Consider the following 17,258-nt stretch of genomic DNA (forward strand, 5'->3'; position numbering starts at 1 on the left):
AATACGATAAAGTAATTGCGTATGCGTCGAGGTAGATATTTGCCTTATACAGCACGATAAAGTAATTGCGTATGCGTTGAGAATCAATTATGTATAATTATAACTTATGGCAGATAATGGCAATTAACTGTAAATTTATCAAGTAATCGTTTTGGGTTGTAATAACTTTTAAATTGTGGATTCAAAGACTTGTACTTATTTTCATCTCTGAGACTATAACGGGTTGTGGTGTGTGTTAGTGTGGGGTCACAGCATAAGGTTATTATTATTAATTAAGTGAAGTGATATTGTGGAAAGAAAGACCGTTACGACCCGGATCCCCGACCCCGGATCTGGGGGTGTTACAAGTGGGGATAGTGAAGATGAAGCAATGGACATAGGGGGAGAAGTAGGTTCAAGTTCAAGATCAAGTATGCCATCATGGGCATTTTTAAAGCACTGTGATGAGCACTACTTCAAGACAACCCTGATCCAGCTAATCAATCAGACAAATACTGCCCTTTAAACCACTACTAATGCCAGCACCAAGAAGCTCCTTCAGGCACACCTAGCCGCCCTGCAACTTCAACAATCCAAGGCTTCCAACATGCTAGGGATGTAAACACCATCAAGGGTGATATTGAGGAGATGAAGAAGGCCATTTTAGACAAGATGGATTATAAACTTCCAGAAGCTACAATGCTTGACATCAAGAGGCAATTAAGGAAAAATTCTGATCTTGCACCAAGATAGATGCCTTGGACACAAGAATGTCATCCATGGAAACATCTTTAACAGCCTTTCATCTTCATCAAGCCCAACAGACAGATTTACTTCAAAAATTGGTGGCTGCTCAAACCTCCTCCTCTACCCAACTTGATGATAACAAAAAGGGGGAGAAAGGACCAAGTGAGGGGGAGAGACTTCAGATTCAAACCAGTAAAGTAATTATGCCTTCAATTACTATCTCAAAGCCACCCGTTACAGACAGTATTGATCTGATCAATGCCGTAGCAGCCAACATAAGAGCAGCTGATAAAGAGAAGTTGAGTTTAGTCAACTGGGAGAAGATTGATGAGAAAATACAAAAGAAGTTTGAACTAGTCAAGGAGCCAGTAAAGTCAACCATCCATCACTCTTAAGTCAGGAAGATTTCTATGAATGAGATGAGCATGAACTATCTAGAAAGGGACAACCATCCTGTATCAAATCTCCAAAGGCTGAAATAATTCTGAAAAAGGGTGAACTACTCAAAATCATCATTGAAGAACCCTTTGGATACTGTGTATGAGACACCTAAGCCTGATGAAAAGAAGCTTCTGTCAAGATCAATTGCTTTCTACAAAGATCCAGCTGATTCAGCTTCAAAAAGGAGAATTGCTAAAATTTTCAGGAATGGGAAAGAAATTTATGTGGTGGCTAGACATCCACAATTTGCTCAAGCAAAGAGAGAAAAAAGGCTAGATTGAAGCAGGAAAAGAAGCAAGCTGATCTGGATGCTAAAAACACTAAACAAAAGAAAGAGCAATTGTTATCTTGGCCAAGCTATATGTTGTAGATTCATCACAACAAATTCCTTCTCAGCCATCTGAAGTTATTGAATCAAAGAAGCAAGTTGAACAACAGAAGAAATCTCCAAGAATCAAGGAATTGGCTAAAAGAACTAAAAGGAAACTGGACATTGTTGATAAGGAATTGGAGAATCATTTTCCCAAGGAATCCACTCCAACTACAACTCAAGCATCAAAACCCTCTGTGGTATTTGAAGATATCAAGGTGGTGGATCCTTACAGGAACATCCATGGTGAACCTATTGTGCCTAAGGATGAACCAGTAGAATGGGAGAACATACCAATTCCTGAGTTCTATTTGCCAATCCTTAACAAGCCAAAGAGAACAAAGTCAAGAGTAGTCAAGAAAGTGAAGTTGTCACTTCTCAAATCCAAATCAGTAGTCAAGCTCAATCTAAAGTCAATAGGGGAGATTACATGTACTGTGTGACATTAAAGAATTTTCTGATCTAAACCTCTATCTAGATGAACTAGATGAAGTGAGAGGAATTGATGCATACAGAAACCTACTTGAAAGGTTAGTATTCAAGTACAAAGGAGGAAAGGAGATTCAGTGGCCACTTCACATGATCCTTCAAGAAAGCCAAGTTGTAGTGATTAAAGTTTATTCATCCTTCAAGAAGAACTTTGGGTTCAATATTACTGCAAGAAGATTGGTACTGAAGAAGATTGAAGGGCTAAGGAGTGTTAGAGCTAAAATTGCACTCCCAAAGACTCTAATCATCCCTTATACAGGGAGAAGAGTGCATCTAAGGCCCTACTGGCTGATGGAGTTCATGGATGACAAAGGAGTGAGAAGATTTTTCAGATTAAAAGACCAATTGAGCATCTCTAGCAATGAGACTCTTTTGGAAATGCAAGGAAAGCTAAATCTCTCAGAATCTGATGAACTGGAATTCCACAAGTAGCTCCAAAATTAGATTGAGGAAAACAACAGAAAGCTTGGAAAGAGATCCAGACCTTCAAGGAACTAGATAAATCTGCTCAGGCTAGAGGAGCATCTTGAAAATGACTGTGAGCAAAACTTTGTACATTTTGTTAATTAAAGCACTTTTCAGTATTATCTAATGTCTTTTAAAAGTTGTATTTTTAAGGTGTTTTGTTATCATTAAGTGTCTCTTAACTTATGGCTACAATTCCAGTAGATATAAATTGGGGGAGATTGTTGTGTATATGTTGTGACTTGATGATTTCATGAACAAAACATCTTGGTAGATTTTACTAGTGAAATAATGTAGCACTCGACGGATAAGGTTTATAGTCCCGACGGATGACTCAACATAGTCTCGACGAATGATGACTTATTATCCATCGAGTGAGTAGCTTATGTAACAATAAGTCTGTAGCACATTTCTGCATACACAATTTTTAGAATTCGTAGTAGTACTTAATTCATGTTGACTTTAGTTAGATATGCAGAATAGGTTGATTAATTGTACTTAGATGATGTCTTGTAATTCTGTAAAAGTGAAATGAAGTCAAGTGCCTGATTGCTACCCAACGGATAAACAACAATGAATTTGACGGATGATCAACAACCCGACGGATGATCAATAACTCGACAGATGATCATGAACCTGACGGATAAAGAATTCAATATCTGTTGACAGTGACAACACAGTCACATGCGTCGAGTGGATGCAAATGGAATGTGGTAGCCTATTGTTAGGAATATGTGTATCAGTTTGATGATAAGTTAAACAAAACACTTAAGTAGAAATCTAGTGATTGTAGCCTCAACGGATAAGACCATCTTGGCTATCCGTTGAAGGAGTAGCTTACTTAGCAATAAGTTTAGTATTGTAGCACATTTCATTCTCTGGTTTCAAGTTGTAATTCTTAGATGTTGTAGGAAATTATCAGTCATGTTGACTACTAATTGGATATACAAATAGGAGGGCTAATTGTAAATATTTCATGCCTTGTAATTTTGTATAAGTGAAGAAGTATCAACGAATATTGAAGACCTTCAACGGATAAGAAACAAAGCTTCAACGGATGTCTCTAATGCTTCAACGGATAATATCCATCAACGGATAAGTGCTTCAACGGATAAAGACTTCAACTGATAATGCATCAACGGATAAAGCTTCAACGGATAAAGCCTCAATGGATAAGGCATCAACGGATGAAAGCTTGAACGGATGCTTGGTTCATTAGCAGTTGATAGTGACAATTCACAAGCTGACAGAGGCACATGGGTTGACAGAGACAATTGGAATGTGGAAGCCTCTAGGAGGAATCAAGAAAATGCAGCATTCCCATTCTGATGCAAACAAGGAAGTATTCAAAGATTCACAGATTATCCTAGATTGCATTGGATAGAGAAATGAAGAAGAAACATGTGAAGAATCCTTTCAATTATATTTTACAATTTTGTCTTTACTTGTAAACTTGGTGTTATATAAACCAAGTAGCAGCTAGTAATTAGATAAGAATTTTCCTGAGCTGTTTAGAAATATCAAGAGAGAAAATCATCTAGTTTGTACTAGGAAGCAGCTGTGATTAATTCTTTGAATCACAGATTTTCTGAAATAACACATCTCTGGTGGAACAACAAATCCACCAGAAAAGTTTTTAAGTTCTTTGTGTTCTTTACATTTGTGTTTAAATATATATCTGTCTGTATCAGCTTCAAGCAATTCACACACATTTGTTCACTTAAACACTTAGCCTTAGAAACTGCTCAAAACTTGAAAAAGTTTTGAGATTTACATTCAACCCCCCTTCTGTAAATCTCATTGTTAGTCCACTGGGAATAACAATTGGTATCAGAGCAAGCTCTTAACATACAAAGAGTTTAAAGATCTATTTTGCTAACATCATGAGTGCACAGAAGAATCCTCCTGTACCATCATGAGTAGGAAGGATATTGGTATAAAGATCCCAGTCCTGGAAAAAGATAATTATCATCACTGGAAAGTGAAGATGCATTTACATCTTCTTTCTCAAGATGAAAGCTACATCAACTGTATTGAAAATGGTCCTCACATCCCTCACAAAGTAGCCACAGCTGCTACTGCAACAGTTGCTGTTGGACAGTCCATTCCCAAGCCAAAAGCAGAATGGACTATTGAAGACATGGAAGAAATCCGCAAGGATAAGAGAGCCATGAACATTTTGTTTAATGGTTTAGATCAAGATATGTTTGACAATGTCATCACTAGCCAAACTGCAAAGGAAGTTTGGGATACTGTACAAATCATCTGTGAAGGTACTGAGCAGGTCAGAGAGAACAAGATGCAGCTTCTTATTCAACAGTATGAATATTTTCACTTTGAAGAAGGTGAATCATTAAATGATACCTTCAACAGATTTCAGAAACTGTTAAATGGATTGAAGCTGTATGGTAGAGTGTACCAAGTCAAGGATTCCAACTTAAAATTTCTTAGGTCTCTGTCAAAGGAATGGAAGCCCATGACTGTCTCTTTAAGAAATTCTCAAGATTATAAGAACTTCACACTTGAAAGATTATATGGAATTCTGAAGACTTATGAACTTGAAATGGAGCAGGATGAGCTGTTGGAAAAGGGAAAGAGAAAAGGAGGAACAGTTGCTCTTGTAGCTGACAGTGAGAAGATGGAAGCCAGGAATGAGGAGAAGACAATGCCAAGTCTCAAAATTGGCACAAGCAAATCAGAATCAAGCAAGGGTAAAGAGCAAGCAGCCGAGGATGAAGACAATTCCAGTCAGGATGACTCTGATGATGTTGATGAACATCTAGCTTTTCTGTCCAGGAGGTTTGCAAAGATGAAGTTCAGAAAAAATACAAAGTTCACTAAGCCAAACAAAAACATGATGGACAAATCAAAGTTCAAATGTTACAACTGTGGCATTAGTGGACACTTTGCAAGTGAGTGTAGAAAGCCAACTTCTGATAAAAAGAAATTTGAGCAAGTTGATTACAAAAAGAAGTATTTTGATTTACTCAAACAAAAGAAAAGAGCTTTTCTCACTCAAGATGATTGGGCAGCAGATGGGGTCAATGAAGATGATGATATGGAATATGTCAACCTAGCCCTGATGGCTAATTCTGATGAAAATGAAACTAGTTCATCAAGCAACCAGGTAATTACTACTGATCTCTCTCAGCTTTCTAAACATGAATGCAATGAAGCCATAAATGATATGTCCAATGAATTATATCATTTGCGTGTTTCCCTTAAATCACTAGCAAAAGAAAACACTAGGATCAAGGAGAATAATGTGTTTTTAAGTGATAGGAATGCTGTGTTAGAGGATCAGGTAATTGAGCTTGAAAAGATAAAACTTAAATGCTTGACTGTTGAGAGTGAACTAGCAGAAGCTGTTAAGAAAGTAGAAATTCTTTCTAAACAGTTAGAAAGTGAGCAAGAGGTAATCAAGGCCTGGAAAACATCTAGGGATGTTAGTGTTCAGATTGCAAAGGTTCAGGGAATTGAATCATTCTGTGAGGATGCCTGGAAGAAAAACAAAAAGGAGTTAGAATTAATTGATGGATTGTCAACGGATGTGGAATCAACGGATGATGAAAGTTATCCGTTGAAGGAAGAAAAGGAGCATCCGTTGAAGGCTCATCAATTAAAACAGGCAAGTTCTTTTAAAAATAAAAACCTCAATAAAAAGAATGATTCAACTCTCAAGAACTTTGTCAAAGAAGGAGCTAGCACATCCAGAGATGTCAGTAAGGTGAATATAGGACACATGACTTTAGATCAGCTGAAAGATAGGCTTAAGTTGGTTGAGGATAAGAAGGAAACTAAAAGAAAATCTAAAAGAAATGGGAAGGTAGGGATTAATAAACATAACAATTACACACCTGATAGGTATGCTCCTAGAAAAAGCTGTATGCATTGTAAAAGTGTTAATCACCTATCTGATAATTGCAAATCTGTTAAAAATGCTCCCATGCCTTCAAATCCCTCCATGCCTAACATGTCTATGTCACCTCTGCATGCTATGCCTGTTATGTCGCACCAGAATCCCCATGCACATTTTGCAAACATGCCATATATTAATAATCCTTATTTTACTGCATTTAGTATGCCTCAAATGCCATACAATATGCCTATGTGGAATAACATGTTTGCACAACCTATGCCTTATTAAATTCAATCAAATGTGTTAAATGATTCTGTGACTAACCCTACACTTCAACCAACCACATCTGAGACCAAGGTTGACCCAAAGTTACCTAAGTCAAAAGATGCAGGAGGAATGAAGTCTAGGAAAAAGACTAACAAGGCTGGACCCAAGGAAACTTGGGTACCAAAATCAACTTGATTGATTTTGTTATGTGCAGGGACAAAGAAGGAATCTATGGTACTTGGACAGTGGTTGTTCAAGACACATGACAGGAGATTTCACCCTGCTCACAGAGTTTAAGGAGAGAGCTGGCCCTAGCATAACCTTTGGAGATGACAGCAAAGGATTCACTATGGGATATGGCTTGATTTCAAAAGAAAATGTCATCATTGATGAAGTTGCATTGGTTGATGGTCTCAAACACAATTTATTGAGCATCAGCCAACTATGTGATAGAGGGAATATTGCTTCCTTCAATTCTGAAGCCTGTATTGTCACAAGTAAGAAGGACAATAAAGTGGTTCTAACTGGAGTTAGAAAAGGGAATGTGTACTTAGCTGATTTCAACTCTACAGATGCAGAATCCATTACTTGTCTTCTCAGCAAAGCTAGTCCAGTTAAAAGTTGGCTATGGCACAAGAAACTGTCCCATTTGAATTTCAAGACAATGAATGATCTAGTCAAAAAGGACTTAGTTAGAGGAATGCCTCTAGTGGAATTCACAAAGGATGGACTGTGTGATGCTTGTCAGAAAGGAAAGCAAAAGAAAGTATCATTCAGTAAGAAGCTTGAATCTGCAATTGATGAACCATTACAACTTCTACACATGGATCTTTTTGGACCAGTAAATGTATTGTCAATTTCAAGGAAAAGATATTGCCTAGTGATTGTAGATGATTTCTCAAAGTTTTCATGGGTTTATTTTCTTGGATCAAATGATGAAGCTAGTGAAATCATCATCAATCATATCAAGCAAGTCAATAATCATCCTGATTTCAAAGTAAGGAATATTAGGAGTGACAATGGAACTGAGTTCAAGAATTCAACCATGAAGTTGTTCTGTGAAGAAAGTGGGATCATGCATGAGTTCTCAGCTCCAAGGACTCCACAACAAAATGGTGTGGTGGAAAGGAAGAACAGATCACTAATTGAAGCTGCAAGGACAATGCTTGAAGAGTCAAAACTCCCAACTTATTTTTGGGTTGAGGCTGTTAACTGTGCATGTTACACTCAGAACATTTCTCTAATCAATCAAGTAAAAGGCATGACTCCCTATCAATTATTCAAGAGAAGAAAACCAACTTTAAACTTTCTACATGTCTTTGGTTGCAAATGCTACATCTTAAGGAATCAATCTGATCACAAAGGGAAGTTTGATGCAAAGGCTGATGAAGGAATATTTGTTGGTTATTCTGCTGGAAAATCATATAGGGTCTACAATCTAAGAACCAACATTGTCATGGAATCTGTACATGTTGTGTTTGATGATAAAAAGATTGATGGACTAACAGATGAAGGACATCATGAAGGACTCAAATTTGACAATATTGAGATAAATTGTGATGATGGTGAAGATGAGAATAATGAAGAAGGCATCTCAAGAGGGATTCAAAATCTGCCTTTGGATAATGCACAGAATGCTGCATCCGTTGAAAGTCATAGCTCAGCTTCCGTTGAAAGAAGCAATGCAGCATCCATTGAAAGACAAAGTGCATCATCCGTTGAAGTTTGTAATGAAGCATCCGTTGATCACAGTCTGTCAACGGATAATCAATTCACTTCATCAGTTGATAGAACTCCCAATTCTTCTCAAAGGATCAGCAACTTAGGGGGAGTGTCAACCAATCAACATTCTACCTCACATCATGACAATACTGAGGCAACCTCATCTAGAGCAAATCTACCATCTCAAAGGAATGGACCAAGAATCACCCTTTTGAACTGATCATTTGTGATGCCACATCTAAAGTGCAAACTAGAAGGGCTACTCAAGATGAATGTCTGTACAGTAGCTTTCTATCACAAGAGGAACCTAAGAGAGTAGAAGAAGCTCTTTTGGACCCAGATTGGATTTTAGCAATGCAAGAGGAGCTAAACCAATTTGAGAGAAACAAAGTATGGAAGCTGGTACCCAAGCCAAAGAACAAGAGTTCTATTGACACAAAATGGGTATTCAGAAACAAGATGGATGAAAATGGCATTGTCATAAGGAATAAAGCCAGATTGGTTGCTAAAGGTTATTCTCAACAAGAAGGAATAGATTTTGATGAAACATTTGCTCCAGTTGCCAGACTTGAAGCCATCAAAATCTTTCTAGCCTATGCAGCTAATGCCAATTTTAAAGTCTATCAAATGGATGTCAAGAGTGCATTTCTAAATGGGGAATTAGAGGAAGAAGTTTATGTAAGCCAACCTCCAGGATTTGAAGATCCAAATTTTCCAGACTATGTGTATTATCTGTTGAAAGCACTCTATGGACTAAAGCAAGCACCTAGAGCCTGGTATGAGACTTTGTCAAAATTCCTTCTAGATAATCACTTCACAAGAGGTACTGTTGGCAAAACTCTCTTCTTTAGAAATGTTAATGGCTCTAAAATACTTGTTCAAATTTATGTAAATGATATTATATTTGGATCTACAGATGATAAGCTTTGTAAAAAGTTTGCTAAGTTAATGCAAAGTAAATATGAAATGAGCATGATGGGAGAGCTAACTTATTTTCTTGGTTTACAAGTTAAACAAGTTAGTGATGGAATTTTCATTAGTCAAACTAAATACATTTATGATCTTTTAAAGAAGTTTGACTTAATGGATTGTTCAACTGCAAAAACTCCCATGGCCACTGCCACCAAGCTTGAATTAAACAAGGCTGAAAAGTCTGTGGATATTTTAAGTTATAGAGGCATGGTTGGCTCACTTTTATATTTAACTGCTAGTAGACCTGATATAATGTTTTCTACATGTCTCTGTGCTAGATTTCAAGCTAACCCTAAAGAATCTCACTTAGTGGCTATTAAAAGAATTTTCAGATATCTCAAAGGGACTCCAAATCTAGGAATTTGGTACCCTAGAGAGTCTGGTTTTGATCTAATTGGCTACTCAGATGCAGATTATGCAGGCTGCAAAATAGACAGGAAAAGCACAACTGGTACCTGTCAATTTCTAGGGAACAAGCTTGTGTCATGGTTCAGCAAGAAGCAGAATTCTGTTTCCATATCAACAGCTGAAGCTGAGTACATTGCTGCTGGTAGTTGCTGTGCACAGATACTATGGATGAGGAATCAACTATTTGACTATGGTCTGACTGTTGACAAAATTCCAATATTCTGTGACAACACAAGTGCCATTGCCATTACTGAAAATCCAGTGCAGCACTCAAGAACCAAGCACATTGATATCAAGTACCACTTCATTAGGGAACATATGATGAAAGGTACAGTGGAACTTCATTTTGTTCCAAGTGAAAAGCAGATTGCAGACATATTTACCAAACCACTTGATGAATCAACATTCACAAGATTAGTAAGTGAGCTAGGTATGCTTAATTATTCATAATTTATGTCATCTATATAATCTGCCTTGAAGCCTGAAATGAATTTGCTGCAAGAACAAAGTTGGCTTTAAGTAAGACTTATCCTATCAACGGATATTCCCTATCCGTTGAAAGCCAAAATTGTTCTATCAACGGATGTTAATTATTCGTTGAAAGACAAATACATTTCTGGTAATTTTATCCTTCAACGGATAAAATGGTATTGATCATCAACGGATAACTATTTACCTTATCCGTTGAAGTGTCACATCAGTTACTATAAGTGAGTCACAGCCGTTGATTCTTTTACTCAACCGTTGATACAGATATACAGTGTTGTATGTCTTTGTATTTAAGGTAGTTTTCAGAATTTCTACAGTTTTATTTATTCTTGAACGGCTGTAACTTACTTAAAAGTATCATTTAATCATTTTATTTACGTTTTAATTCAAGAAAGTATAAAAGCCCAATTGAACTCTTATTTTCACTTTACGCTTTCTTGCAATTCTTATTCTCCTTCTCTCCCAAAAATTCTCAAGTTTTTCTCTGCAACCTCTACTCACAACAATGGCACCAGTAGTCAAAATTATGTCTCAAACAGGATTTGTTTATGAAAAGAATAATTTCGTAGCCTTGGCTGAAAAGAATGAAGCCCATTCTGATTATCACAAGATGATGGACTTCATCAAAAACCGCAAACTAAGCTATGCAATGCTGGGAGCCCCAACCCTCTACTGTGAGGTGATTGAGGAGATTTGGACAACTGCAGAGTCCAACTCCACAGATATGACTATTGCCTTCTCTCTCAAAGGTAAGGACTATTGCATTAACTGTGATGATATACAATCTTGCTTTAAGTTGCCTGAGAATAATGCCATGACACCACACACTGATAAAGATGTATCTGCTATGTTAGATTCCATAGGCTATGCTTTTGATTCTGCTAGTTTAGGTAGTATTAGAAGGAAAGGCCTTAGGAAAGAATGGAGTTTTCTTGGAGATGCCTTTATTAAAGTTTTCTCTGGGAAGATTAGCAATTTTGATGCCATAACTTCATCTCTTGTTAATATGCTCTATATGCTAGTTTCTGATAGGTACTTTAATTTTAGCAACTGTGTTATGCTAGAATTAGGATCCAGATTAGGTAACAAAGCTAATAGACCACATAACATCTACTATGCTAGATTCTTTATGTTATTGGCTAATCATGTTGCTGAAGGTTTGGTTATATCAAATGAGAATAATAAACTCAAATGCTGGGCACAAGAGAAAAGGGTCCTTGCAGACCTTTTGAGAATGAACCTCAACAGCCAGGTGCCATTGGTATACTTGCCAATCATGAATGCACCACAGGTAAGTGAGGTAAACACTTCTATAACTCCTACTATTTCCAACCCCATTGTTTCTTTGCCCTCTAGTGTGGCCATGGAATCTGTGTCTTTTTCCAAACAGGTTCCTGCCAAAGCCACCAAAACCAAAGTTTCAAAACTCAAGTCAAAGAAACCTACCTCTGTTGTTTCTCAAAAGACAACAGTTGTAACAACTACCATAAACCCTGAAGGGAGTGAACAGGGTGTGAGTGGTGAGGGGAGGGGTGAACATCAAGAAACCCCCCAGGAAGTGGGAGAGGTGAGTGGTACCCAAGCCAGCCAAGCCACAGTCTCTCAAAAGACTGTGGTGGTTCAAAAGGAGTCCAACACATCCCTAGTTGCATCCTCCCAAAAGGATGTAACTATTGAAAATAGTCCCCAACCAGGGACACAGAACAAAAGAGGGAGGGACACTGAAGCCACACATTCACCAATTAAAGCCTTTTCAAGGAAGAAGAAGGCCAAGACCCTAGTTTCCACACAAGGGACACACACAACACAGATACATCCACCTGTATCTGAGCCTTCACAAATTCAGCTTGATGTGATTCCAGCAAATGTGGAATCACAGCCCCATTCTCTTATAATAGAAACACACCAATCATCAAACTCTCCATCACCCTCTCTGGATGTGGATATGATATTCACATCAATTCCTGATTCTCCCTCATTAAAACTCAGGGAGGAGCCCCACTCAAAACCTGATGATCATCATCTTTTAGATGATTTGTTGGATCATCAGCCAATTCTTTCAGATGTAGTTGAAGAATCTGTGTTACCTCACTTAAAATCAATTCCCACAGATTCAACAATTATGTCACTTTCTATATCTACATCTTTTCCTTCTTCAACGGATATCTCTCATCCGTTGACAAGTGGTTGTTCTTCAACGGATAAGCTTAACAGCAGTTATCCGTTGATACCATCAGTTTCCACTTCAAGGGATACTCCCTATCCGTTGATTGTCTCTACACACATAACAGAAACAATTCCAACTGTAGAGGACGTGGCTACTGTACAATCACTTTTAGGTTTGAGGGAAGGGAGTGATCTTTTGAGTGAAAGGCTGGGTTGCTCCCAGGCAAAAGGAGAGGTTGAGAGTCACCATATGCATGCTATTTCTTCCAGCATGGCAAAAGTGAGTGAGGGGAGTGCCACCTTAGAAGGTGAGGGTGAGGGTGTGAGGGTGTGTGTGAGCCAGGGGGAGCCCCTGATGCAAGAAAATAAAGAAAAAGAGAGAAAGGCAGGTACGGAAGCTATAAGGGTGGATCCAGCCATTGCTAGTGAGTCAATGAAAGTGGATGATGCAGAAAAGGAAAGACAATTTCAGCAACATTTCAAAGCTGCAATTGATAACATTTCCTTGGATGCTGACACTTTTACTCATCCTGTTTCAGCCTATCAATTATTGGCTGCTCAGGGCAATGTGGAGGCAGAACAGACATTACACATTGTACACACTTCAGAATCTCTTCTCAGAGACAAAGCTGCAGTTAACAGGCTGCCTTCTCAAGCTTGCGAGCCATCTGAAGAATTTGGAGTGAATTCTAATGATGATGACTCTAATTCTTTGGATGAGAGCATGAACTTAGGGGGAGTAGCAGGCCCAAGTTCTGTTCCTGATCTTCCTGAATGGGCATGGGCAAAAGCCTCAACACCAAGAGAGTTTAGTGTCACTTTGATTAGACAAGTCATGACAATTCAGCAGGCCCTTCAGGAGACTACAGATTCTGGTACCAAGGCAATTCTTCAAGCTCATCTGGAATCTCTGCATCTCTTGCAGTTGCAGCATTTCCAACAAAATCTAAGTGTGGATGAGCTCAAACAGGACATTGCTGATCTGAAATCCTACAATGCTGAGAAGTTGGATTCAGTCATACCTTATGGTACTATGCAAGATTTGTTGGGGAGACTGAGGAAAGAATCTGATGCTGACAAGAGACTGGCCAGATTGGAAAACAGGGTTCAAATCATTGAAGATTCTATGGTCACCATTCTTCAGAATCAACAAACTCAAACAAATCTACTCATGCAGCTGGCCAATGCACAAGGCTTGACTCCTACCCTTGATGATAACAAAAAGGGGGAGAATAAAGGGAAAGGGGAAGGAGAGCCATCAACAACAGTTCAAATTTCTCAAGTGCTAGTTCCTGTCATCACCACTTCTCCAATTATTCAAATCAAAGGAAAGCTTGATGGAATTGATCTAATCCAGATAGCAGCAGCTGAATTGCAAGTCAAAGAGCAAAGGAAGAAGATTGATTAAAAGATGCAACAAATATTTGGTTCTACAACTTCTCAATCACAATCTGTGAAGCACAGCACAAAAGTGGAATCAATTATTATGGAACTCAAGCCAGTAGGGAGGAATAAGGTTGGAGAGACTTCTTCCATGGATTTGAAACCTATGGTCCTCAAGCCCAACAACAGATCCAATAAGGACTCTACAAAGAATCCTCTGAAAGAAGTGGATTTTCCTCTTCCAAAGGCTAATGAGGACAAGCTTTTGGGTAGAAGTATCTCATATCTCAAAGAGACCATGGATGTGGCTGTAAGGAGAAACATGGCTATTATCTTCAGAGAGGGAAAGAGCATATGTGTGATGCAAGGACATCCCAAATTCTTAATAGCCAAGAGGGAAGAAACCAGAAGGTTGAAGGAAGAAGCCAAACAGCTAAAGGCTGACAAAAGAGCACAAGCAAAGCTTGACAAACAGCTAAAGTCAAGTCAGGCTGAAGAACAGAAAGAAATTGAAGACAAAAGTGAAGATGAAGCTATGGGGGACATGGTTGGTACTGAGATGGAGGAAAGAAGTAAGGGAAGAGAAGAATGGCAGAAAGGGAACAGAAAGAAGGTCAATACAAAGAGAAAAATGGTAGATAAGACTGAAGAAACCCAATCAATATCCAAACCACTACCCTCTATTCCTGAACCCATTGTGCCTGACCCCTTCATGAACATTCATGGTGAAACAATCATTCCCAAGGAGGAACCAATTGATTGGGATACCATCAAATTGCCCACCTTCCTAACCTCTTCTCCACCATCAAAGAAGCTGAAAAGAAGAATCAAATCAACACCCTCTAGAGCCTCAATCAAATTCACACAGAAGCCTAAGCCTAAACCTCAAGCCTCTAAAGATGATTATGTTCACATCTGTGACATAAAAGAATTTTCAGACATTGAACTCTATTTGGATGAGCTGGAGGAAGTAAGGGGAATAGCTGCCTACCGACAGCTACCAGAAAGACTAGTGTTCAAATACAAAGGAGATGGGGAAAGAACCTGGCCTCTTTACATAATTTTGAATGAAGGCTACTATACCTTGATTAGAGTCTACTCAGCCATACAAAGGGATTCTGGCTTTACCAGGACTGCCAAGACTGAGATTCTCAACAAGATTGCCAACATAAGGAAAACTTGGAGGGAGCCCAATGCTTTGCCTAGAACTTTACTCATTCAAGAAAGAGGAATTACAATTCACAAATCACCTCATTGGTTGATGGAGTTCAGAGACAACAAAGGAGTCAGAAGATTTTTCAGAATTGAAGATCAGCTCAACATTGCCAGTAATGAAACTCTCAAGGATATACAATCTAAGTTGGACATCAATGAAGAAGATGAAGCTGAATTCTACAGACAACTCAACTTCAAATAGAGGAGAATGACAGGAGGCTAGGAAAGAAAACAAGGGATCAAAGGAAAAGGAAGTAATCTGCTCAGGCTAAAGGAGCACCCTTGGAAATAATGTAACTCTTCAATTCCATCTCAGCATACACATTTTTGTAGCACTTTGAATTTCTGCTTTATTACAGTTAATATATTTGTCAAGTGTTTTGTTATCATCAAGCCAAACCCAAATTTATTCCTACAGTTCTAGTAGACATAAATAGGGGGAGATTGTTAGGAATATGTGTATCAGTTTGATGATAAGTTAAACAAAACACTTAAGTAGAAATCTAGTGATTGTAGCCTCAACGGATAAGACCATCTTGGCTATCCGTTGAAGGAGTAGCTTTACTTAGCAATAAGTTTAGTATTATAGCACATTTCATTCTCTGGTTTCAAGTTGTAATTCTTAGATGTTGTAGGAAATTATCAGTCATGTTGACTACTAATGGATATACAAATAGGAGGGCTAATTGTAAATATTTCATGCCTTGTAATTTTGTATAAGTGAAGAAGTATCAACGAATATTGAAGACCTTCAACGGATAAGAAACAAAGCTTTAACGGATGTCTCTAATGCTTCAACGAATAATATCCATCAACGGATAAGTGCTTCAACGGATAAAGACTTCAACTGATAATGCATCAACGGATAAAGCTTCAACGGATAAAGCCTCAATGGATAAGGCATCAACGGATGAAAGCTTGAACGGATGCTTGGTTCATTAGCAGTTGATAGTGACAATTCACAAGCTGACAGAGGCACATGGGTTGACAGAGACAAACTGGAATGTGGAAGCCTCTAGGAGGAATCAAGAAAATGCAGCATTCCCATTCTGATGCAAACAAGGAAGTATTCAAAGATTCACAGATTATCCTAGATTGCATTGGATAGAGAAATGAAGAAGAAACATGTGAAGAATCCTTTCAATTGTATTTTACAGTTTTGTCTTCACTTGTAAACTTGGTGTTATATAAACCAAGTAGCAGCTAGTAATTAGATAAGAATTTTCCTGAGCTGTTTAGAAATATCAAGAGAGAAAATCATCTAGTTTGTACTAGGAAGCAGCTGTGATTTAATTCTTTGAATCACAAATTTTCTGAAATAACACATCTCTGGTGGAACAACAAATCCACCAGAAAAGTTTTTAAGTTCTTTGTGTTCTTTACATTTGTGTTTGAATATATGTCTGTCTGTATCAGCTTCAAGCAATTCACACACATTTGTTCACTTAAACACTTAGCCTTAGAAACTGCTCAAAACTTGAAAAAGTTTTGAGATTTACATTCAACCCCCCTTCTGTAAATCTCATTGTTAGTCCACTGGGAATAACAGAAAAGAAGATCAAGACAAACTTAAGAAGAGATATGCATGGAGAAGAATTCTATGAAGAATAGAATACTTGGAAGAGAAGATAATTGATTGATATATATTAGGAAGCAGAATCATATTCGATATAAATTAGAAGATTTTCGTGTAACTGTGTAGTATATAAACACAGACATAGGGTTTACACTATATGTGTTATCTTAATCGAGATTATTATTCATTGTAACCCTAGCAGCTCTCGTGTTAATTTGTTCATCACTGAGAGAGAACAGTTCTTTGTAACAGAGTTTATTGTGTTGATTAAAATCTGTGTTCTGTTACTTGAGTTCTTATATTCGATTTGATTGTGGTAAACACTTTATTCAACCCCCTTCTAAGTGTGTGTGACCTAACATGTTTTTATATTGATATTGTTAAATTTAAAAATTGTCTGCAGACTGGTTTCCTCGTAATGAAGGTTAGTTATGTCTGAATATATTTTTATTTTTAAAGGCATTTATTTTAGCATGATTTTTGTTTTTTATACAAATTTTCTCGAAGTGAGTGTTTGATACAGAAGGAACCTCAGCAAGCAGAGTAAATCTGATGGATGCTTTCAATGATGCAAGTGATGTAGTACTGGAAGATATGCTGGAATATGAGCAATACGTAACTGGTAATATCACATTCATAGATTGAATATTCTTCGGATAATTTGGGAAACATCCATGAAAGATGAATGTTGATAATTTTACATCCTGAAT

At 37.8% G+C, this 17,258-nt stretch overlaps 1 protein-coding gene across 1 annotated transcript in view; it reads left to right on the forward strand.

Moving 5' to 3' along the window:
* The window catches only part of LOC141690817 (uncharacterized), a 91,949-nt gene that overhangs the window by 72,231 nt on the left and 2,460 nt on the right, over positions 1–17,258 (forward strand). The window contains exons 4-5 of the mRNA XM_074495579.1: positions 16,952–16,972; positions 17,072–17,170. Of these exons, the coding sequence (XP_074351680.1) occupies positions 16,952–16,972; positions 17,072–17,170 (120 nt within the window). The remainder of the gene's footprint in view (positions 1–16,951; positions 16,973–17,071; positions 17,171–17,258) is intronic.

Source organism: Apium graveolens, chromosome 10 (genome assembly GCF_009905375.1).
Source record: "Apium graveolens cultivar Ventura chromosome 10, ASM990537v1, whole genome shotgun sequence".
Classification (NCBI taxonomy): domain Eukaryota; kingdom Viridiplantae; phylum Streptophyta; class Magnoliopsida; order Apiales; family Apiaceae; genus Apium; species Apium graveolens.